This window comes from Nestor notabilis, unplaced genomic scaffold (assembly GCF_000696875.1).
Source record: "Nestor notabilis isolate BGI_N333 unplaced genomic scaffold, ASM69687v1 scaffold24639, whole genome shotgun sequence".
NCBI lineage: Eukaryota > Metazoa > Chordata > Aves > Psittaciformes > Psittacidae > Nestor > Nestor notabilis.
In genome coordinates this window covers 41516-65625 of record NW_009943592.1, presented here as the reverse complement: position 1 = coordinate 65625, position 24110 = coordinate 41516, and the positions used below count along the sequence as shown (strand labels likewise).

The 24110-nt window shown below is 40.4% G+C and overlaps 1 protein-coding gene across 1 annotated transcript in view; it reads left to right on the top strand.

Moving 5' to 3' along the window:
- Nucleotides 1-9190: 9190 nt before the first annotated feature.
- The window catches only part of DLGAP1 (discs, large (Drosophila) homolog-associated protein 1), a gene marked incomplete at its 5' end in the record, with an annotated part of 27960 nt that continues 13040 nt past the window's right edge, over nt 9191-24110 (top strand). The window contains 3 exons of the mRNA XM_010022016.1: nt 9191-9675; nt 12897-12988; nt 21284-21702. Coding sequence (XP_010020318.1) covers nt 9191-9675; nt 12897-12988; nt 21284-21702 — 996 coding nt within the window. The remainder of the gene's footprint in view (nt 9676-12896; nt 12989-21283; nt 21703-24110) is intronic.

Below are 24110 nucleotides of genomic sequence, written 5' to 3'. Positions count from 1 at the left end.
AACCCTAACTATTCTATGATTCTATGAGAATAATATAGCGTGTGGTTATACCTGCATAGCTCTTTTGAGTTACAGGGAACTACACTGAAACTGATAGTAAAATGATATAAATCAGTTCTTGTGGTGCTTCATGGCAATTTGTAGCAGCTAAAAAGTTGTTCGTGTTGTTTTTATCAATCACATTCTTTTTTTAGTTTGTACTGGCTTTTATTTTCTTGTCTTTGGCATTTGTACAGTTTCTTCCCTTCATCATTGCTGTCATTTGAATAACTTTTAACTCTTAGCCAAACTAATATAATCTCAGATATCAAGTAGCATAAAATAAGATAAAATTCTCAAAATAAATTGAAAGGTAGACTTTTGAGGCAATGTGAAAGCAGTAAAGCCTTGATACCACTGGGGACTGAGCAAAAAAGCTTAAGTATATACTTTCTTTTAAGAGTTTAAAAATATTTGAGTCCTTTGCTGGATCAGGTGACAAAGTGCTTTCTGCTGTGAGGAAATACAACCTATACTCATCAGTATCATGAGGAAGTTTGATTAGCACAGTAGGTGTCTATTATAATAAAAATAGGGAATTCCATCTCATATAGGTTGTGTTAAACACATTTGAATGGTCTACATCAGAGCAACAACTTTCTTGGTTGCTTAAAAGCCTCTGGACAGCCTTAGGGTTGAATAACATGCAAAACTGCTGTGTATACTAGTCCCCTCATGGCTGGAGGATTATAACTGTCCCATATGTATATGTGCATATTTCTCATGGTACAGAACCAGTGCAGGTCAGCTTTGAAAAGTTCATTAGTAACAATGCTGCTCACTGTGTTCTGTGTTTTATTGCAGCTTTTAAAAAGTCCCAGATGTAAAAGTAACCAAACCATGTAGGCACAAATTAACTCAAATAGGGCAATCTTTAGAACTGGTTTTGGCCAGAAAATTAAAGAGGGCTCTTAATCTTCACAAATTGTCATTGGGTTAAATTATACCTATATATTTTCAGTGGATTCAAATGGATGTAATTGATAACAATGTGCAGCTTTGCACACCATGGCACTGGAGGAAATAAGTTTAAAATCACTGCACTGATACAGTTAATTGGAATAAACTCTTGGAGGGAATCACTCGTATTTCCACTGCATTTTCATTTAAGTTATAAAAAAGACCTTATCAGTCACAATACACTTCTAAATGTGTCCACATCAGGGGTGTGTTTGCAGCAATTTAAACTAATTGATTTCTAAGCCAATTTAGATGCATCACTAATCAAATTCTGTGGGACCAGCTTGATGCCAATGCGTGTAATGATACAGAATTCTCCTTATCCTACCTTAAGTTTATTAAGTATTCAGAAAACCACTGGGAGTAAAAACCAGTAGAAGCTTGTTTTCTTGCTAACATCAGCAGCAAACAAAGGTACGTTTACAGATTGAAGAAAAGGGAACAACTTTTACAGTTATTTTTTTCTTATACAGAAAGCACACTTTGAAGTGTCAATACCCCAGCCAAGTATTTCCTTTTGAAAGGTGGTTGCAGTGAAAAGCTTGAAAATAAAATCCTTGCAGTAATGTTGAAAAAAGTTGTGTCCAACTACATTAATACCTAGCTAACTTAAAGTCTAGATGATCAGATTACTCAGAGATAATTGGCTTGCTTATGCCTCCTCCAGGTTCACAGGTTAATTTCTGGGATTCACAGATTTAGAAGAGGAGAATCCTAATTGTTCTCTAGTCCAACCTCCTATGTAACAAAACTGTCCTATTCCAACCTGCAGTTTCTCCATCGAATTCATGACAAGCTCCTCCTAAAATGACTGACTGCTAAACTTGCTCTATCATCAGTTAGCTCCACTGCCACTGAGGGAGGATGAAAGATTGGCAGCAGAGGCTCAAGAAGGACAAAATACAGTTCTTAATTAACTATGAAGGAGGGCACAACCCACAGTACTTGCTGCAGGAGAGCTTTAGTAACATGTGGGCTTGGTTCTGACCCCACATCTGCCCTGATGTATCTTCAGGTTTGATAGGGTTCAAGAATCCTATGTGTTGGCTGCTCAGATGTTAAATATTCCATCTGTAACTGAAGGAAAACCATATACACAAGGGTATATTAATATGTCCAGCACCGGTTACATGATAATTTTGAGAAATAGCACCTATCGTAATACACCCAGAGTGGCAAGTATGGGCTTCACTTTTTGGCATGTTGAAAGAGCTGCTGGTATAGGTTGTGTATTCACAGTTCAGGTCAGGTTTTCAAGAATCCAGAAATGTAAATAAGAGGTTTTCTAGTGATTAGCAGCAAGAACTTGCAAAGTACCTTTGTAGCCAAAGTCTTTAAATTCAACCTCTCCTCAGCAGCCAAAAAATAAATGGTTATATTTTTAGAGCACATATTTTGGATTCAAAACTTTTTAAATACATCTTTCTGGCTAAGGCAGCTAGATACTTGCAGAGAGTTCAACGCCTTGTGTTTCTGAAAATCCAGGCATTCGATCTTGCACTTTTTATTTACTTAAACAGCTGCTTATATATATGTGTCTGTATTTGGTTAGCACAACTCCACATTAAAAAAAGAAATTCCCATTTTGTTTTATTAACAGTATTGCCATAGGGAAAAAGATGTAAATTCTGGAATTTGAGAGTCCTGCAGTAACACATAAAAAAGTGTTATATCAAAGTGCCAGTGAAGTTGCTTCCTTGAAAATAAAGCAAAAGAATCTGATTTCATCAACCTGCATATTATTACATTTATTTACTTATACATTTTTGGTCTAAGTAGGATAAACTAACATATTTTACCAGGTTTCCTCTGGTTTCCATAAATGTATTTTGTACAATGCATGTATTGATTGATATTCAGAAAGCTCATCAATTTCTTACCATGGTGATTTTATGACACATAAGTTCTGAAACATAAAATATTTTAAAGTATCCTTTTTTAATCTGAAATTATAATTTTTCTTATTATCCATGACTGCTCCAAAATGGGGCAGAAGTATGAAGGGCTTAGTGGAGTATTTTAAGTGAAGAAAGCGTTTGAATGGTTCACTAGGTTTAAACTATAGATCAACCAGTGTTTCCCTGATTTTCTCAGGAAAAAAAACAAACGCTGTGCAGATGAAAAGACATGATAAATAATTCACATGCTAACTAAAAAAGACCACACTGCTGTACTGGTTTTCTTTTCACTCCTCCACCATGCTTCATTGAAGGTAGAGATTGATGTTCTGTATCACATACCTTCCACCATGACTGTTTTAAAGCAGTTTGAATCTTCAAAACTCTCAGAGAGCATGTGTCCAGAAGAGACACATCTTCATCCCTGCAGTTCTTGGTGCTGTTTTTCCAGGCGTTTCGTTGGTAGCCAGAGTTTAAGGGCAAGGCCAAAACAGTCTCACTTCTGACTTCCTGCTCAGCCTGAATTTCGGTTAGAGCGGCTATTCATATGTTTCTGTGGGTATATAGTTTCATCACTTCCCATGGGCCAGTGGCCAGGATCTAACCCATCTGTAAAGCACCATCTCCTCAGGTCCAGTGCAGTTCAATCCCATATAGACAGCTGCTGGTGAGGGAATGACAGAAGCAAATGCTACTGCCGTCGCCTCTAACTACTCACTCCAGGTAAAAAAGCAAGGCATTTCGTATGCATTAACTAAAATCAAGTCTAGGGTTTGCACACGGTCCCGTTCTTACATATTTTATCTCTTCAGGAAAGATAAAGCCAAATCCTAATTGCTTGACACCAGTAAAAATCATGGTTTTCAGAAGTAAAGTAGTATAAGCCATCCTAGCAACGATCCACTTTGGGTAATGACTTTTAGTTTACGCAAAATCTTTTTTCCAGAGTTTCAGTTGTCTATAGATGTCTTGGTTTTTAGGCTAAATGAGTTGAATTTCTTAGTTGTGTGCTGCTAACATACTGGTGATTTTTATGTACGGAGAAGTTCAGCTATGGCTATATAGTACAAGGAGTGAAATAGGTTTCATAGGAAGCCACCTATTTGCTTGAATTTGCACTGAATTTGTCTGTGCATCCATAATTTATGATGATATCCTAGTCATAAACTGCATCTAGCAGAAACCTTTGGCTGTTCTCTGTACACTAATTCAGCTTCCCTGGGATAGCAATTAAACTTCTGACTGGCATCAGCAGCCTCCATCAGCTGGAGAAATACTCAAGTATCATCCACTGACTGTGCATGTGCAGATTTTCTAACTCAGTCCATTTAAGATTCAGGATGAGCCATCTTTAGTCTCACCCCTCTCCTACGTTTCAGGATATTCTTTACTGTATCCAGCTGGGAAGCTGGAGGCACCCTACTTGCAAACAAAATGTCCAGACTTATGGTCACCAGCATCAGCTTTTAGACCTCAGAGTACGTCTGTGGTACTACTGTGCGCAGTGAAGATCATTTATAGATACTCTGTATAGGTTTCTGCAGGATTTTAGTTAGCAATATGACTGTTTCTTAACCCAGTGTGGCTTAGGCTTTTACCAGCTAAGATGTCTGGCTTGGCTGTGGTGGGGGTGAGGAAAAACCATGGTCTTGGCAGAAGTCCTGATGGTGTGGTACATAGATCTCAGTAGTTCTCATTTGGGATAATGATATCCATAACTCACTCTGATATTATTCTCTTGGGCAGTTTAGAACTTATTATAAAAATCTTCATTTCGGTTTTGTAATAGTAAATCTCTACATCTTCAGAAGCCATCTGCTATATGAAAATAGCTTTTTATTAGGAAAACACATGCTCTGTTTTCATACCAATTTTTTTCATGTATAAATAGCAATATGGGATCTGAAACCCTATTTCTAAACATTCCCCCACAGATCTCCATAAAGTAAGGAAATAAGTGCATGGTAAAGAGCATAACAACTCTAACAAGCCAAATCAAGCACTGCACCTCTGTGTGGGGAGCTTGGGGGCTGCAGTTGTGAGGCTCAGGTCTGCTTGGATGTGCCTACACGCGTGTTTTGTGTTGCAGCTGTGTGAGATGCAAGGGCACTGCTATTTGCACACCTATTTAACAGACAGTAAACCAGAAGACCGAGGCACATCTGTGTGGGGTAGAAGCACTCCTGCCTTGTACCTTAATACTTGTGCTCAAGTTGTCGTTTACTGCTTCTTTCAAACTCTGGAATTAGTCTTTTTTCTCAAGAGAAACACTATTATGTTAATTAACATTACATTAGCACTTTCATTTATTCCTGTATTTGTTAACCAAGTTAACAAGTGAATATGAGGCTGCCAAATTAGGAAGATATTGTTTACATATCTCATCACTTGAACTGTTCAAAGTACTGCACGAATTTGATCTCTTCACAAATATTAATCTGCCTTGGGGTTTTCCTGAGCACCCATGCGCTGAGCTAAAGATTTGTGTTTGTGTGCTGATGTTTGCTCCTGAGGGCTCATCTCCCTAGTGAGCATGTTTAAACAACTGAAGTGCTCTTACAATGAAACATTCAAATTCAAGCCTTTATTATTATGCAATCTGGGATTATTTTTTTTATCATTAGACTTCCTTCTGAACTGGGTGGTTGACACTCCCTGTTCCAAATTCCTGTCCCATGAGCTAGCTGTTTGGAAATAATGGCTAGGAAGACAAACACCATGACTGGGGGTTTTTTTATTCTCAATCTGGAGAAAGTGCTTTTTCACTAAGTATTTAGGATTACACTGTAACCAGAAGGCAGGCTACAGCAGAAGGATAAAGATCAAAAGGAAAAGGAGAGCTTTACTTGGTAGATTAATACAGCTGGAAACGGTGGGCCCGGTTCAAGGCACTTTGGGAGTCGGAAGATTCTTGTGCATGACTTAACTAGTTTCTGGATTAAGCATTGCATATGCCCTAGGAGAGGAATGCATACTTGCTCCAGCAGCATGTGTACTCTAAGCACTATGAAAAGCTGGTCTATATTGTGACAAACTGGGGGTTCATATACACATTTGCTATTCAAAAAGATATTTCTGATAAACTCCATGTCTAAACAATCTTAATGAAAAACAAGACTACTTTGACTTGATTCTCCAGTCTCCTACAGAACTTCGCTCTTTGATCCATGTCCAAGAGCATATTTATCAGGGAATTTATACAGCCGTTCAAATTCACTTCCTGATGTGAATTAAAATAACTTTCATGTGCAAAACCCCTTGAAAGTTCCTTGTGTGTCAAGTGAAGATTTCTCCATCTTTTTCATGTGTCCTGTGTTCTTGTGATCTTCTCCCTCTGAGTTTTCCTGCTGGGCAGTCCATCTCTGGTGCGGGAGAGCTGGATGGATGAGCTTCCCCTTTGCCCGCAGGGACAGAGCACAATGTGATGTGCTCTTCCCAGGCACTGACTGAACACTCAGGCTCTCTTGGCTATACAAGGAGAATGCCAGGGGTTTCTCATTTTTCTTGGGGAGTACTTGTTTTGGTTTTTGAGCAGCTTGGCATTGAAAATACCATAGCCACTTGAACAGTGGGCAGATCCTTCAGGTTGCCATGTCACAAGTTGCCAGGTTCTTGAAAGCACCCAGAGAAAAACTGATGCACCGAATCCCTCCCCTCGTTCTGCTTCAGCCGTTTGGAGGGCTCAGCCAGCTCTGACATTGAGAGCACAGCTGCCTCCGACAGCGGCGGCAGCCCAAGCATTGTTTTGTTGTCGGTTCTGCAGAGGAGCGGCAGGAGCTTACATCATTTCCAGTAATGAAGTGCCTGGGGTTCTTTTATGACTCGCACACTCTGCTTCTCCAGAGCTGTACAGTATGTGCTGCATGACTCCAGGAAACCGAGGATTTGTTTTGACTTGCTTAAAGAACGTTTGCTGTTTCTCTTTACAATTTCACCGTATGACTTGTCAATTCTCTCCCCCTCTTAAGAATAACTTCAGATTTAATTAGCTGAGTGCAAACATCTTTCATTGCAGTGTGGATTAGACTCCTCATTGAGTACATTTACCAACAGAATGAAAGACATCTTAATCAGGCATTTCTGTATTTGTGCTGCTGTGTCCAGAGTGCATGGTAACAGTTGACAGACAGTTGCTATTGACTCCCTTTCTAGTGGGGGATGACCAGTGATGTGGGGACAAGGCTTGCTTTTTGGTTTTGATGCTCTCTCTCCTACCTAAGAGCACTTTCTGAGAGTGTTTCATTATCATTTTCCTATCTGCTATGTAGGAAAAATGACACTTACATGCCTTGCTGGGATGTCCTGAAATTGCTGGCATGTCCCCAGGAGTTCCACAATGACCTTACCTAGCATATTTTAAATGGTGCAATTTATACTTAGCTGAATTGCAAAGCAGCACTGCACACCAATCTCTATTAGACAAGTTTGGCACCAGCTTCCCAAAGCATTACCTGGATATATGCATGTGTATGTATGTGCTTTGAATTCTTCAGTGGTGAATTTCAGATTGCATTTCCACCACTCAGAGAACATTCTCCAGACCATGAACCACCTGGGTTGTTCCTGGGATATCATCACCCAAGCAGCAACCTCCACAATTCTCTGAAAGTCCCGGAGTAAACGCTTGTGCTGCAGCAACAGCAGCCAATTTACCTGAATGTGCACAGTCACACCGAATACTTTTTGACACCATCAAAACCAATGAAGAATGGCACAAAATTCACAGTCCCCTTGGTAAAACTGTCATCCTTTCTGTTAGTTCCAGATACTGATCTCGCCATAAGCACTTTGAAAAACACTTTTAACCCCTAATCCACTATTCATTTCCACAGAGTTAAAATTTGACAAGTTCATTTTTAGCCATCTCTCCTCTCAAAGGTGCTGTGGTTTCTGTTTGATTTTTCAGAAGTGAATCATTGTTTCAAAACCCTCACTGCCTTTGAAACACTCTTTCCATTAGCATTCAACTTGTTTAACATGAGTTCAGACATGTTATCAGAAACTTATCCTACAGTCCCTTAAAAAAATCCCATGTGATTTCATGCCCTGGAAACACCTTTTACATTGTAACTATTCCTACAGCTATCTGGAGATGAGGCATATGGATCTGAGCTAGTCAAATTAATACCATAATGGGTTCTGGCTCAACAAGCACGTACAGTACAAACAGAAAGCAGAACAGCTGTAGTAGAGTTACCTTTTATGTGGGTGGCATAGACGTCTGCCAATTAAAATGATCTGATGATTCATTTCGTGCCATATGATTACCGTTAATAAGAATTTATGTTAACACATTTGTGTCTGAACTTTGCACAGGTTCATGCCTGTATTTATTTTCTTAAAAAATAGAGCATATGATGATTGTTTTTTGTTCTTAATGGACTTTCTTTCTTCATTTGAAAGCATTCCAGGACTTCAATAATGATGAGATGCCAACTATCCCTTAAAGGAAGACATTTCTGTCTCCATGTATGTGATTCTGTGTACACAGGCCAATAGGTTTTAAGCTGGGAATGTCAAGCTAAGCTTCTAAATCCATACAGCAGCACTTAAAAAGAGAGCATGGCCTTCAAAATAGGCAAAGAGGAGTTCTCATGAACTTCTATTCAAGCATCTGTTGTTACAAGCATTTATACTTATACTTTCCTTTAAGTAGTCCCACTCACTGACAGGCTTTAGCCATTGACTTCATTATTCCCTGTGTGTAAAATCAAGCAGTTTTTCTCCAGGACTGATATGTTGTTATTTATGGTGAGAAATTTAGGTGTGGCAAAATGCTGTTTTAAATATGTCCTCAGAGTCAGAGGCTTACAGAGCATTTAGAAGTATTTCAGAAGTCTGTGCAAAAAGTGAGATGTTTTATAGCAAGAAATACAGAGGTTTGAGGATCTCTCTCTGAGCAGCAAAATGTAGTTTAAAATTCTACATAAGCTTGGTAAATACAGTAGGACAGGGTAGAGAGACAGAAAACAATTGCAATAAAGCTGCGTGAAGTAAAGCTTATCTAGGATAAGTGGTGAGAGACTCATCATCCTTGTGAGCCTTGTTTGGAAGCCACAAGCAGAACAAACATTTTGGTGGAAGGACTTGTTCTCATGGGACTTAGAACAGTTAGTAGTCAATATACTGAGGAAAACAATCCTAAAAAGACTAAGGAGGAAATTGGTAAATAGGTAACTTCTTTCCCTCTACTGGCAATTCTGCCACTCACATTTGTGGGAACAGAGGACACTCATAAGCGAGGTATTTCCATGGCCCTTTACATTGCCGCTTTTGGGGGTTCTGTGTAACAGTGTCCTCCGTACATCTTCTCTGTCCATGCTCACTGGTGCATGGACATCGTATTTGCACCCATTTTCCCTGCAACCTTGATAAATCAAGAACTCTTAAATGTTTTTTTCCAGTGTCATCCTGCATTACCACCTATAAGAAGACACCACCTCCAGTCCCACCAAGAACTACCACCAAACCGTTTATTTCCATCACAGCCCAGAGCAGCACAGAGTCTGCCCAAGATGCGTATATGGATGGGCATGGACAGAGGGGAGATATCATCAGTCAGTCTGGACTTAGCAACTCCACGGAGAGCTTGGACAGTATGAAGGCGCTGACAGCTGCTATTGAAGCTGCCAATGCTCAGATCCACGGTCCTGCAAGTCAACACGTAGGCAACAATACTGCCACCGTCACCACCACCACAACCATTGCCACTGTTGCAGTAGAAGATAGAAAGAAGGACCACTTCAAGAAAAACAGATGCTTATCTATTGGAATACAGGTACAGTACAGTACATGGATTATTGCCTGTCATTGTTTTGGATCTCTACATCTGGGTTACTACTTGTTATGCAATGTTTTGTGTATTTTATTTCTTTTCCTGGCAGGTACCTATGTAGAAATTGCAGCAGCATAATCATTCTGCATGGTACTAATGATGTTTTCCTAATTTATCGTAAAAACATCAGATGCAATGATTTGTTTAAGTCTCCTTGCTGCTTGTTATTCAGCTTTGTTAAATTACACACATGAGCACTAATCTATGAATCATAACACAGCGGGGGTCAGAAAGGCATGAATTAAATCACTGAAAGGGAATGTGTAAAACAGTGATTTACATTACACTATCACCCAAAAAATATTTTCGTCCAGCCTCAGTGAATTAATTGTCACTGCTTATTCATGCATTTCATAATGACTGGTAGCCACTTGAATGAGGCAGCATTGTTCCCATCTCAGCCTCAAGAGCAGAGGATAAGTTCTTTCTGAGTTGCCCTTGTGAAAGAAATTACATTTTGTTACCTCTAGTGGAATGAAAAAGGAAAACTAACCCTGCCAGTGTTCATTTCTATTTACAGAAAGAAGAAGAGCAAATAAACTAGATCAATGTAGTCTGCTTTCTTAATTAATCTTTCCCATACGCCTACCCCCCAAAGAAAATAAAAAATAAAGAAAAGAATGTGCATAGGACTCCAGCTATCTGCAAGATTAGCTTTTGCAACGAAGTACTCGAACTTACAATCAACTGACAATCAACATGGGTTTTGATGAGAGATGAACCCCAAGGAAATAGAATAGCAATCCACAGTTTATCAGCCTGAAGACATGATATTTTTCTTGCAGATGGAGGTTGTAAGCACAGCACTATGTGCCTGGACAGGCTTATCTGATTAGCAAAGCCTAAGAATTTACCATGAAATCTCTGCATCAGCCTGATGAGATTAGAGGTGCTGTGTAGAAGTAGCATGCCATCCCAGGGGCAGCTCCTGGTGAAGCTGTGGCTTTTCTCTTACTTCTTCTTGGAAGGACAATAATTACTATTTCACATGGGTTCAGTTCACTGCCTTGGTTGTAGCCTTTTTCTGCTTCACAGACATTTGTTTTGGATATATTCTGAAAGAAGGGCTGATGTCCAGTGTTAAGCACAAGAGCAGGATCCAGGTAGGACAAGGATAGAGGAAAGCTCTTCTATTACTTATTCCCATTCTCAGTCAAGCCTAATGTTGTAATTCCTCATTTCACTGAGCAAGGCAACAAAGACTCCTTAGCAGACAAACACCCTGCAAAATAATAGGCAGAAAAAAATCATTTCCATGTTTGCAGAAGCCAAAATGAACAACAGTGATGTGAAGCAGGGCTCTTGAGACGCCATCTCCCTGCTGTCTTTTCTTCAGGTAGTGTTTTTGCAAGTAACAAATGCTGCTTTTGGAAGTATAGAGGCCTCAGTTTCCTGAGATCTGAGGAAAATAGAGCCCCAAATGCTGTTCAAGCCTTTGAAACTTTGAAATTTACAGATGACCAACATAATCATATGTGAAAGCTGCCTGGGGATGGTCATGAGGCACTGCCAGGGTAAATTTTGCATACAAACCGATGGAGATGCCAAAGTGGGATTATGTGAAGCAAAGCCTTCAGCAGTGATACAGTCTTACAGGATTCCTGCCCATGCACCATGCCACCCTCCCAGTTGTGCCTATCAATGAGATTTTTAGAGTCAGACAGGCTTCACAAATAAAACTACTTTGCTGGTCCATTTTGCAGCATCATTGCACACGCAATCATGCTGGCACGGCTGAAGAGGTAGTCTGGGGGTGGAAATACCATAAAATAGCTGTTGCTGCCAGAAATTACTTCTTTTAGAAACAACTGCCCTAAAATAGCTAGGTAGGCTGTCAGCCCTGACTGGCAATGTGGAGTCAGTCTCTCTCCACTGACTGTAAAAGAACCTAGTTTAGGCTTATACTGTACTCAGACCAGGTATGCACCTTAATTATAGCTTGGCCCACCATTGTAGAGTGAGGCAAGCTGCAGAGGCATAGTCTTGGTTTGCTTCCTCCTCTAACAAACAAACCTAATGTGTACTTGTGATGGACCTCCACGTGTGTCCTCTGAACGCCTCAGTCACTTTTGGGCACTGGGGGCTGCACCCCAAGCCTTTGCTGTAAATCTGTTGAGCAAAAAACAAAGTAAAGCAAAAAAAAAAAAAAAAAAAAAAAAACAAAAAAAAAAAAAAAAACCCTTCCATCAAAAGGCTCCTTCTGTCTCTTAGTTATAGGATTTAAGGCATAGTTATCTCCCCAAAAGCCTCAGTAGCAGGGAAGTACCTCAGTTCTTTGAGCGCTCTGTAACTTTCATCCCTCCTTGAGCACTTTTCCTGCATAGACTGTTCAAGTGGCTCTCAACAACAAGCTTATTTACTGGTGGAAGAGATGTTAACTACAGCAGGAGATTTTGTACACCCAGAATCAGAGCGAATCCACAGGCCACTTTGTAATCCTGCTGTGGTCCAAAAATTCTGTGTGCCAGGAATATTTTTTCTTGTATGACTAGTAATCTCATATATAGCATTAGCAATTAACAGCTGCACTGATTTGACCCAGAATTCTGTGATTCTGCTCAAAGACATATCTTAAATGTGTGTTAAATTTTAACTTTATACCATTGGTATACATCTCCTCACAGAGATGGGGAGGTGGTATAAAGTTCCTGCCTCCGCTCCTGGGGACCACCTGTTTGCATGATGAAGCAGTAAAGAAAATGCATCCAAGAGCAGCATCTGTTTTCTTTAAATCTTATCTGTACAGTGCTCTGATCCAGGGCACTAACATTTAAACAAAATAAACTCATAATTTTGACATGAGTTCATGTATGTGCACATATACAGACTAACAGGTAAAATCAAGCAAATGGAGTTTGTGGAGTTACAGCTGCTCAGAGATTTGCTCTGCAAAATGTGAGCATCCAGACTCCAGAAAATATTGGATAAACCGTCTGCATTTTGCAGGCTGAATTCTTACCAGAAATGCTTTATAGATTAACAAGAATGATGAATATTCACTAATAACATCAGAAATGGGCACACCACGGATAAACTATCTGACTAGATGAAGGTACTTATGGTACAAGCTATATATGCAGACACTTACTATGCATAGAAATTTTAAGCAGCTGGGCTGTATCTCTGTTAAAATACATTATAATTAGCTGGTTATTTTTTTTAAGGTTGATGGTGCTGAAGAGTCTAACAAATCAGTTGAAAATAAAGCAACCAGTAAGTTCCAGTCCATAGGAGTCCAAGTAGAGGAGGAAAAGTGGTGAGTAAAAGTTAATAATGTTTTTCTAAAGTAAATAATTATGACACAACTAATTTTTAAGAGCCCCAGTTCCTGCACACGTGACCATATTAACCTGCTTCCTGGATGAATTGTTAGATCACCCAACTGAAAAGCTGAGTCTTATAAATGCTATAGCTCTTATTTCTCAGAGGGGATTTTTCCAGACCAGTGGCAGAAGTGGAAGAAAAGTGCCACATATGTTAAAGGTCATTGTACTTTTAATAAGCTCTTTTTCCCCAGAAAATCTACCTAAAGGGCGAAAGGTGATGCAGCTGGAATATTAGTCTTGCGGTAGCTGCAGCAGCATGGAGTTGATGGGGAAGTTTACCTTGTTTTCCAGCAGAATAATTTCAGCCACATGGAGCAGTGCAGTGGCAGAGCCAAACTGATTGCTTTTGCACAGGTATCTCACCCAGACATCTCTGCATTACAACTGCTCCCTTGTGAAAAAACGTTGAGATTAAAAAGCAAGCTTGTAAAACTCAGTTCTCTCTCCAGTCTGCAGTGCAACCTGAATTAGTAAACAAGTATGCTTCAATTAAAATATATATATATATTATATATGTAAAATAGTTGTTGTCTTTAAGGGTTGTATTTCTTTTTGGTGACAAATTGCAATTACATTGTAGGGCAGCATAATTCTGCATAGCACTTCCCAGACACATAAAGTTTCTGAGTGCTTGACCACAACTGTAAATCTTAATTCCTGCCCAAAACTGGACTCAGCTTTTCTTCAGCCAGTTTCTTCTGGCTGAAGAAAAGCTGGACTCTTGCCTCACCTCTGAGCATGCAGGCCTGCCCAGTGATGCTGTGGCTGCAAGCACCCCCCAGGGCTGTTCATTTTTCATTTTGGTTGGCCACTCATAACTTTTAGATCCTGGAGCCATATTGCTGATAACTGTATTGTATCGTAGGAGAAGCCTCAGGGTGATATCGCTTGTCACTGAGGGAAGAGTCACCCTTGAAAGCTCTCCAGAGAAAACCAGGGCACAGCAAATCTGAGCTGACAAAATTAGGGCCCTCTGCCCTCCTCTGTCTCGCCAACTGCAGTAGCAAGTAGAGATGTCCATTTCACACTGGTTTCTTCCTACCTCTGCTAAAAATACCCTAGAAAAACGTATTATCTACACCATTTTCAATTCAACAAAATCTCTCTGTAAAGTATAAGAGTATTTTCATGTGGTTTTAAAAGGCTAAAGTGATTTCAGCAAAAAGAAACATGATTTTGCAATGACCTTACTAGGCTGTTACCAAGTTCCTCATTAACCTGCTAAAACATCTTTTGCTGGCAGACATTTATGTGTTAGACCTTAGCCCCATTTACCCACAACTCTTCCAACACTAGATAAATGAGCACATTAGAATAGGTGAATAGATGCTGAAGGACCGTTTCCCTTCAGCCTGAGCACAAAGGAAATAACTACCCCAAAATCCCAACCTTCCCCCTCTCTTCAAAAAAAAAACCAAAACCAACTCAAACCAAAACACATTAAAACAATGAAAGACAGAAATGGCTGTTTATAAATACCTTACTTCCAGAGTCAGCTTTCTATTGCAGTTTTTACCAGAGAAAAAGGTAAGATTTGCCTGTGAGGGTCTGCCCTAAGAAAGCAATATTTCTGCATTACCTCCTGACAGGTGTGTTTGGGGGTTTCCTTGCTGATAAAGTTGAGGTTGCTGCTGTTTGGAGCAGACAGGCAAGCAGGAATCTACCATGGACTTTCAGAAGTGAACTGGCTGATAAAGGACAGCCCGTAATCCTTAGAAAATGAGTGCACTCGAGACACAAAGGGTTTATCATCACAGTTTGGCACCATATTCCTCCTTTTTTTTTAAACACAGCAGAGCACAATGTATTGATTATCTGTTAGAGAAATAGAATTGTAAATACAGTGCTTTCTTCCCTGTCCCTGTACCAAACATCTGCAGACCCTAAGAAAAACCCTTTTGACTTGAATCTTTGACAAATGAATGTTTTTTAAAATAATCTTTCAGGCTTCAGAAATATTACATAAATACAAAACAAGAAGAGAAGAATGACGCAGCAAAGAGACTAAATACAGTAAATTGCTATATTTCCTTGCCTGTCTAAGCTATTAAGTGCAGTGTTATAAAAGAAAGCTCTCTGCTTAATGCACCAAAAGCCTACCATAGAAAATTTGGTTTAGTCCTCTTCTTTGCTCTCTGCTCTTTCCTCCCCCCTTTCCCACACCTCAAGTGACTATCATTCTCACACTATGGAGTCTTACCTCCTCATGTCCTTTTAAGTATTCCTGCTTCTGCTCTTAGACCAAGTAAGCAAAAGATTTTGCTTCCATTTCTTGATCTAAGGTAGCTCAAAAACCGAGCATCTTCGGAGGACAGCTCTACCTCTTCCATCTTCCGTGTCAACTCAGACCTTTCATTAGTCCTTCACTGTCTGTAACCTGGGCTTCCTGCCAAGATCCAAGTCCTCCTCCTCCTCTTGTACAGCTCAAAGAATAAATGTGCCTACCACTACCTGACCATTTTACAACTACATCCATCACTGCTATTCATATTATTCTCAGTTCTTTATGCTGCCTGCTCTCAATAATATTTTACTTACCCATTCCCTAAGCGCAGCTTCGCAATTTCTGGCATTTCTAGAGTACCTCTATCCAATCCTTCTTGAAGAAAAAAATTGGTATGCATGGCTTCCAACCTCATGATCTCCCTGCTCTTACTCTCTTCTCTCTCCCCTGATCTCCTCCATGATGCTAACAAAACCCAAGCCAAATCTTCCTGCCCTTTCCTCACATGACCCATGTTTTCCAGGGCTTTTTTGAAACATGAAGCTGATCAGTTCAATCTCAGGGCACTTCCATTTCTATCCATTTCTGTTTGTCCTTTCTCTCTACCTGTGACTTCTTGACCTCAAGGGACCACCTTCCATTCCTCACTTACAGAAGATAATTGGGTTGTTGGAAGTCAACTAGTTCTACTGAACTAGAAAAGAGATTGTATATTGTGCCAGGCCAATTAGCACATATCCTTATTGAACAAGGGGCTCTCATTTTTAGTTTCTCTTACTTCTTTATGTTGTCTGCCTTAAGATGTCCTCCCCCAAAATTGTCTTGCTTATTGCCCTAGTCACACCATCAGCTGGTAATTTTACTTGGTTTGCCATCACAAGAACTTGTGAATGCTGAAACAATGTTAGTTTCCGAAGTAAGAACGCTGCCATGGGAGACTAAAACCATAGACAGATGGTCCTTTACTATTTTCTCTGGCTTCTGTGGAGCCAGGGAAGGTTCCTGCACCTCTTGCTGTGATACAAAGTGTGGCTTACCACACCATACCTCTTGGTGTGGTATAAAGTGAAATGATTTAGAATGATCCTGGGGCTAATATTTCTACTTATGCCAGGCACAAGTATAAACTGGGAGTGGCTGGTCAGCAGCTCTGCAGAAAGGGACCTGGGGGTGCTGGTCAGTAGCGGGATCAATAGGAGCCCTGGCAGCCCAGAGGGCAAACTGCATACTGGGGTGCATTACATACAGCATCATCAGCCAGTCAAAAGAGGTGATTGTCCTGCTGTACTCTGTGCTGGTGGGGCCTCATCTCAAGTGCTGTGTACAGTGCTGGGACCCACAGTTTAAGAAGGATGTGAAAGTCCTTGAGTGTGTCCAGAGGATGACAACAAAACTGGTGAAAGGGCCTGAGGAAATGTCCTGTGAGGACTGGTTGAGGATTTTGGGCTTGTGTAGCTTGGGGAAAAGGAAACTGAGGGGCGACATCATTGCTCCCTACAGGTTCTAGAGGAGGGGAAGTGGAGAGGGAGGTGCTGAGCTCTTCTGTCTGATATCCAGTGACAGAACACTTGGGAATAGCTCAAAGCTGCACTAGGGAAGGTTTAGACTGGACATTAGGAAGCATTTCTTTACCAAGAAGGTGGTCAAACACTGGAACAGGCTTCCTGGAGAAGTGGTCGATCATTCTAGGTCTCTTCCAACTGAAATAGTCTATTCTAAAATTGCCATAAAGGATTAGTGTTTCTCTGCTAAGACTCTTAGTGATGAAAAGACTATGTGAATTGGAGAAGGAGAGGGATAGAGCAAAGCACACAAGATCATATAGCTTGAAGATATATGGCTGAAGATCCTGCCATTAGAAGACATGGTACTGTATCTGCTAGCTCCTGCAGTTTGTTTTGTTCTGCTGACAGTGGCTGCAACCTCAGCAGAGAAGCCCACAGCCAAGGAAGAGTACAGCCAATGGCTAAAGTGAGTCAGGCTGAATGTAATGTAAGTGCCCCTGAGGCTCACCATGCCTCAGTTAGTTTGAAACCTAGATATTTTCTGGGGTTTGGGTTGGGTCTTTTTTAGGAAAGAAAGAAGTTCTCTGAGGTGAAATGTAAACATGTTTTTCAAAAGAAAGCAAGAGAAGACTTAGAAGCAGAGAGTTGAATGCTAACAAGTGGCCCTGTTGTTGCTGTTCAAAACACATCTTGCTGTTGTTCTCCATACTGGTTTATCCAGTCTGAGGTTTCATGGCTTTCTGCACCTTAGGCCACATATCTGCTACAGTTCTCTGAAGCTGTAATTATTACACCTTGTGCCTGCAGGGCACAACTGAGTACAAAAGGGCCAAGCCTGAAAGCAAAAGAAGAAGCAAATCTCTGTTTTTAACAATTACAAGCAATTCCTGAATACTTTTTTTTTTTTTTTTGAGTAGACCTGTGAATATTTTGTAGGTGCAAAAACAGTGAAAACTCAGGCATTGGCTTCATCCGGTCTCCTGTGGTATGGAGATTTAACTGAGAGCTAAATAAAAAAGGCTCATGTGGGACAAAAATGGTATTTTGTAAGAGTAAAACATCCTGGAAGTGAGTGAGGAAGCAATGTCAGAGACTAAAATTACCATCTATTAGGCATTTTATATAGACGTGCTGGAGGCAGGCAGATAGTGGGTGCCTTCCTGCATTTCCATTTCATTCAACATACATTTCCTTGGGAGTATTTTTTTAATTTTGAACTGATGCTATATTCTATTGCCAAGTTGTGTTTCTTTTGAAGACAGATAGGTTACACAGTCTGGTGCCAAGAATCTGTCAAGCCAGCCTGCAGCATACCATTTTATAGATAAAACAAAAGCAAAAAAAATCAGGTCATTCTATTTAATTTTTTGAGCAGTCTGGTTTTGGTGGTAGTAGCTCATAGGGAATGCAGTAAGAGTACACTCCTTAAAGCTTTGAAATGTAGTGCCTCCAGTAATACATCCTCTTGGCAAGTAGACCTTGATGTTTTCACATTTGGGATTTGGTGTACGCTGAAGAGCCAGGGTGTTACCTGAAAATACCTAATGGTCATCTGAAACAGAGGTATATCACAGTCTAGGGCATTGGGGAAAGCAGAAGGTGGCTGTGACATGGAGGTAGGGGTACAGAGAAGAACGAGCCTGGATCAAGGTGTTTGCTTTTCTCTCCAGTACCATAGAAGGTGGGGAAGAGTACACTGTGTACTAGTGCTTTGCCTCTCAGTGAACCCTGGCTAAATGACTGAAAAGAAATCCTCTGTGAGCATGTGCCTGTGAGGGCACACATGGATTTTTTTGTATGTGTATGCATGCACACCGTTCAGTGCAGATAAAGACATTTGTCAGGTTGATGGCCAAATTAAAGCAATTCTTTAGAAAACTAGCATAAATCGGACTGAAACGTATTCATTGTAATGTCAGCCTAAAGCTAAAGTCTAACAGCTGTTCTCTGCCAAGGAACAGTAGCAAATACTTGGGAGAGTGTGTAAAGGAAAAGTATAAAGAGTGTGTATAAAGTACTGCTTATCCCAGTAGACATCCCCAATTTAGCACTCTGTTGTTCAGGGACTTCCTAAGCCAGATATGACATCTGTGTAATAGCTCTTCCTGGACCTATCTCCTGTGAATTTGATTGGGTTCTCTTTGAACCTATTTTTACCTTTGGTTTTCCCAAGATCCTGTGGCAATTTAATTACACATTGTGTGAAGAAGTACTTCCTTTTGCTAGATGTAAATCTTTAGACCTCTAAGCCATGCAACTGGCTGCCTTCCTCCCCACAGTTCTTGAACTCTAAGAAATGGTAAAACATCACTTAGTAGGGATTTCATAGATCTCTCATATCCCTCCTCAGCCATCTGTTTTCTAAACCAAGAAATGTCTTTCCTCCTGTGGAAGCCATACCATATGTCCAATGATCCTTGTCCTCCCTTTTGAACTTCTCCTGCTGTATCAGTCTGTAGCAAAATGCTTTGCTCTGCGTTTCAAAGGATAAATACTGCTGAGCTGAAGAGTTCTACTCGCTCATTTTTTTCAATTTGCTGGTGCATATCATGCAAAACTACGGATAGCTTTTCCATCCTTTAACAACATCTGTTTCAAAAGAATTGCAAGCAGCAGACGCTACTGAAAATGTTTGCCTTCTAGGCCATTATAAAAAAATATGCATACAATCTATTATTAACATTTGCTAGGGATTGTGGTGGCTGAGAAGTTAAATCAAGCTTTCCTCAGCAGAGGAATTGGCCTTTTCTTTTTAATTGGATAACCCTTCTCAACTTCTGATTTGTTTTGCTCTACTCCTTTCAAAGCCCCACTTCAACAGCCACTATTTTCCACTATCAGCAGGCCCTAGTACAGTCCTCCTTGAAGTCTGTGGCACTCCTCCTGAGGTATCTGGGTGCATAAGGTATATAAGACTTGAAATTCTCCCTCAGCATCCTTCCATCTGCTCTCTCCCCAGTTGCAGACTAAATACACTTGACGAAGTTTTGCTGTTAGTTGTACTTGTCCAATTGGCTATTGCTCTTCAGTGGAAGGTAGAATATAAATGGAGTGAAATGGTGCCCAGCATCCAGCTTCACTGTCTCCTCAGCATTTTCCTTGCTGCTTGAGCTTAAACTAAAAACAGAACTGGTAAGGGCAAAACAGCCAAAATATCACAGAGAAATAGGTCTTAACACTGGTTTCAAGAGTCATTGTGAGATAGTGAACAAATTAGAAGTGAACTACCTCTGCATGAGTGCAGAGGCATCCTGGCTGTGGAGTGGGAATCTGTCCCTGTTCAGTTGAAAACTGTGTTAATTCTGAAGCCTAAATATTACTAATTTAAGTAACATCTACATTAATTACTTTACAGTTCTATCTTCTTTATCATCACGGGGCAAGACAGATGTCTGCTTTGCTTGTTTTCCTGTCTTCCTCAGTGCATCAGTTTCTAGAGTTACCTCGACTCTGTGATTATTTGCCTGCATATTTTCCACTCATTCCCTCCACAATTTACTGCCTGTCATATCTGCTCGCTACCACCCCTTGCAACAGCATTAGGTGTGTCTTACTCTTTACGCTTCCCTCTGCTTCTTCCCTATCAGCCTCTTCGCCTCAGATGCCTCGGACTGCAGAATTTGGGTGCTGCTTACATAAAGAAAACCCACCCAAACCCAAAGCCCCAAGCCTCCTCTCACCCCTGCTTTTGCCTTTACCCTCAGGGTTTACTCTCTGTCCTCAGAGGCTCCAACATAGGGAAACTATACAAGGTGAAAGGAAGCACCTGGGCAAGGGTTTCAGCCATCCCAATGAGAGTAACACAAACAGCAAATGAGAATGCTATCTTTGGTGTAAAAGAGAATACTGTTTTGAAACAAGGTTGAATGTGAAAAACAAAATGTGTGGACACTGGGAATGGGCACTGAAATTGTAAGAGGTGGCAGTGGTATTAGCAGGTATGTAGTTATGAACAGCAATTATGAAGAAGCAATACAAAATACTTATTTGGGTTAAAAATACGTATCTTCTCTATAAGTGGAATGTATAGTGTTACATAGATAGTGGACTCACTGGTATTACTATCTTATCAGTCTTACATGTATGATTTTTAAATGTGGCTTGTGAGTTTGGGTGTGTAACTTCAAAGGGATGTGAGTTTTAAAAATTGAAAGATAAGCCACTTCTTAAAATTGGGCCCCTTTAACTTTTCATTAATCATTAACCTAAAATCCTGAGCTGCTGACACCATTAGCTGTCCCTTGGGCTAGCCTCTGGTTTTGTTAAACCACACAATTAGGGGTACTTCTTTCAATAAACAATGAGCCTGAATGGAAAAAAAGATATGTTTGTTTGTTGGCTTGCAATGAGAAAAGAAGTTTATGCTGATATTTCAAGAAAAAGCACCCCAGTATGACTGCCAGTCTTAGGAGGAGTGGCAGAACCTTAGAAAGTCCTTTCTTACCGAGTTACCTGGAAAAAGATTTCTAAACATTTTATGTTTATGGTCTCCAAAGCTTTCGCAGGTTTACACGATCTAATAGTGTAACAACAGCTGTGCAAGCAGACCTGGATTTCCATGAGAACTTTGAAATAATCGACCCTCAAGAGGACAATACATGTTCTGGACAAATATCAAGACAATTTTCCCGAGATGCAAGCACCTCCACCGTTAGCATACAAGGGTCAGGAAACCATTACCATGCATGTGCAGTGGATGATGACTTTGATACAGACTTTGATCCATCAATTTTACCTCCTCCTGACCCCTGGATTGACTCTATTACTGAAGATCCTATGGAAGCTGTTCAAAGGTCAGTGTGCCCACGAGACGGCCACTGGTTTCTAAAGCTACTACAGGCAGAGAGAGATCGTATGGAGGGCTGGTGCCAACAGATGGAGAGAGAAGAACGGGAAAACAACTTACCTGAGGACAGTAAGTAACTATGTGCAGTAATATTGTAACTACAAAGAAGTATTTAATATAGGTCAAATTTACTCCAGTGAATTCTGTATTGTGCCCTTTCTTATTTAGCTAATGAAGCCAAGGTAGTGATTCTCAAAAGGACTATATGTATATATATAATAATCCTTATTAAAGTTGACAGGGAATGCAAATCCTTGGTGCTTCCGAAACTGCAGAGGTATTAGCTTTTGGGATTGCATAGTTCAACGGCTAATTAGGAGAACGTGTTTAGGGATCTTGTAATATTAATGTTTCTTAACACTTCCACTTGAAATCTCATAACCTCAGAATATAATTGAGCAGACTCTCATTCCTTTTCATTAAATCCATATTTTAGTTGCCTTTTTGGATGGTGATTGGCATCAGGGTATTCAGATGCTTCTCTAAACTAAAAGAGATTTCAGTAGCGCTTCCAAGTTACTCTCCCTCTCTTCCCCTCTCCAGCCTCCCATTATTTCCCTTGCAGTTCTCATTCCTCTTTGACCTTCCTGGTAAAAGCAGCTCTTCATATTCTGTGCTAAAAACCACACACATGCAAACTACATCTCAGCTGTCACCACTGCCAGAATTATTACCCCACCTGTAAGGTAACGGGAATGGATAGTAAGGCTTCATTAGGAAGACAGGTTTGGTAGCTCATGTCTTATTCATTCAACCTAATTAGGAAAGAAAAGCTAAACATGTGCCCCCTTGACCAGAATTTAGTTCCCCAGGTATCACTTTTTTTCCCCTTTTTAAAAATGGAGATCAGTCCCTGCCTTTGCCTTCTGCACCTTGTGCAGTGTGGCTGGAGCACTAGCTGAAGAAGTCCAAATCAAAGAAGTCATTGAATACCTCAGCCTTTTCCATATCCCAGGTAGCCAGATCTCCCATTTCCTTCCAGAGAGGGTCCACATTTTCCTGTCTTCCTTCTATCACCGATATATCTACAGAAACTTTTTTCGTTTTCCTTGACATCCCTGGCTGGATTTAATCCTCCCAGGGCTTTAGCTTTCCTAATCTGGCTGCTCTGACAATTTCTCTGTATTTCTCCCAGGCTACCTGTCCTTACTTCCACCCTCTCTAGGCTTCCTTTTTGTGTTTGAATTTGTCCAGGAGCTACTTGTTCACCCATGCAGGCCTCCCGGTATATTTGCCTGTTTTCCTCACTGTTGGGATCCATCACTGAGATGTGAAGGTTTTGATTTATGGAAGAAAAAGAAATAACACTGGCAAAAATGATACTTCTTAAAGTTCTTAGAAATGCATAAGCTGTTTCTGCTGGAACTTTCCATTCAACCCAATGAAATAAATAACCATAGAGAAGTTTGATCTAGATAGTCAAAGTTAAATACTGTTGTAAGGAACTGGAAATTGACTTCTAGTGGAAGGTACGAGATAACATTAAGATATGTGAAGGTTTTCTATTACCACAAAACTTTTGTTATATAATAGGCTAACAGTTTCTTCTAAGGGAATAATACAGAAGGATTAGTCCTCACAGCAGGTCCAGATTGCCCAAGTTTTAGAAAATTTGAACCTCATTTTTAGTTTACATCATCAGTACATTCAAAACTCTCTTTGAACATGTATCAGAATACAAATGTTTTCTGTTTTTAGTATGCAAGAAAAAGTTTCATGAAGTAAAAGATTTTAGATTGGAAAACAAGTATGAACACGTAACAAATAGGAAGTACACAACATTTGTAAATCCAAGCAACAAAGCCCACCTGCTTTCTTTTTTGCCACAACAGCTTAGAGTGGCCATAAGGAAGACATTTTCTATGATGAGGGTAGTGAGGCGCTGGCACAGGTTGCCCAGAGAAGCTGTGGCTGCCCCATCCCTGGCAGTGTTCAAGACCACGTTGGATGGGGTTTTGAGCAACCTGGTCTAGTGGAAGGTGTCCCTGCCTGTGGTAGGGGGTTGGAACTAAACCATTCTAAGAGGCTATGATTCTATGAGCTGATAATAATGGAAAAAAACTACAAATATTTTATTTGTACACCAAAGTAGTTATTCACCTTGGGAAAAAACATAAAGTGAATTTTACAAGGCTGATACATGCAGAAAGTGTACAGAATTTTCTGTCAGTGTCTTGGTGTCTTTGCTATATGATAGTTTTAAAGGGCCCTTCTTTGGGCAATTGGTGGGAAAAGTCATTTATGGGGAAGATAAATGAGTGGTTCAGGTGGCTATTCCAAATGCCTCCTTACAGCACACATGGCAAGTGTCCTTTGGGTTATTTCTCCTCTTCATTTTTCTGACTGGCACTTTTTGTGATCACTGGCAACGGGAAGGGGAAAGGGGTCACCCAGGTTTTGTGGTCAGCAGTGAGGTACTGATTTTGGTGAGATGCCACTGGCCGCACCAGCACGTGGCAGCTGCCTCACACCACGGC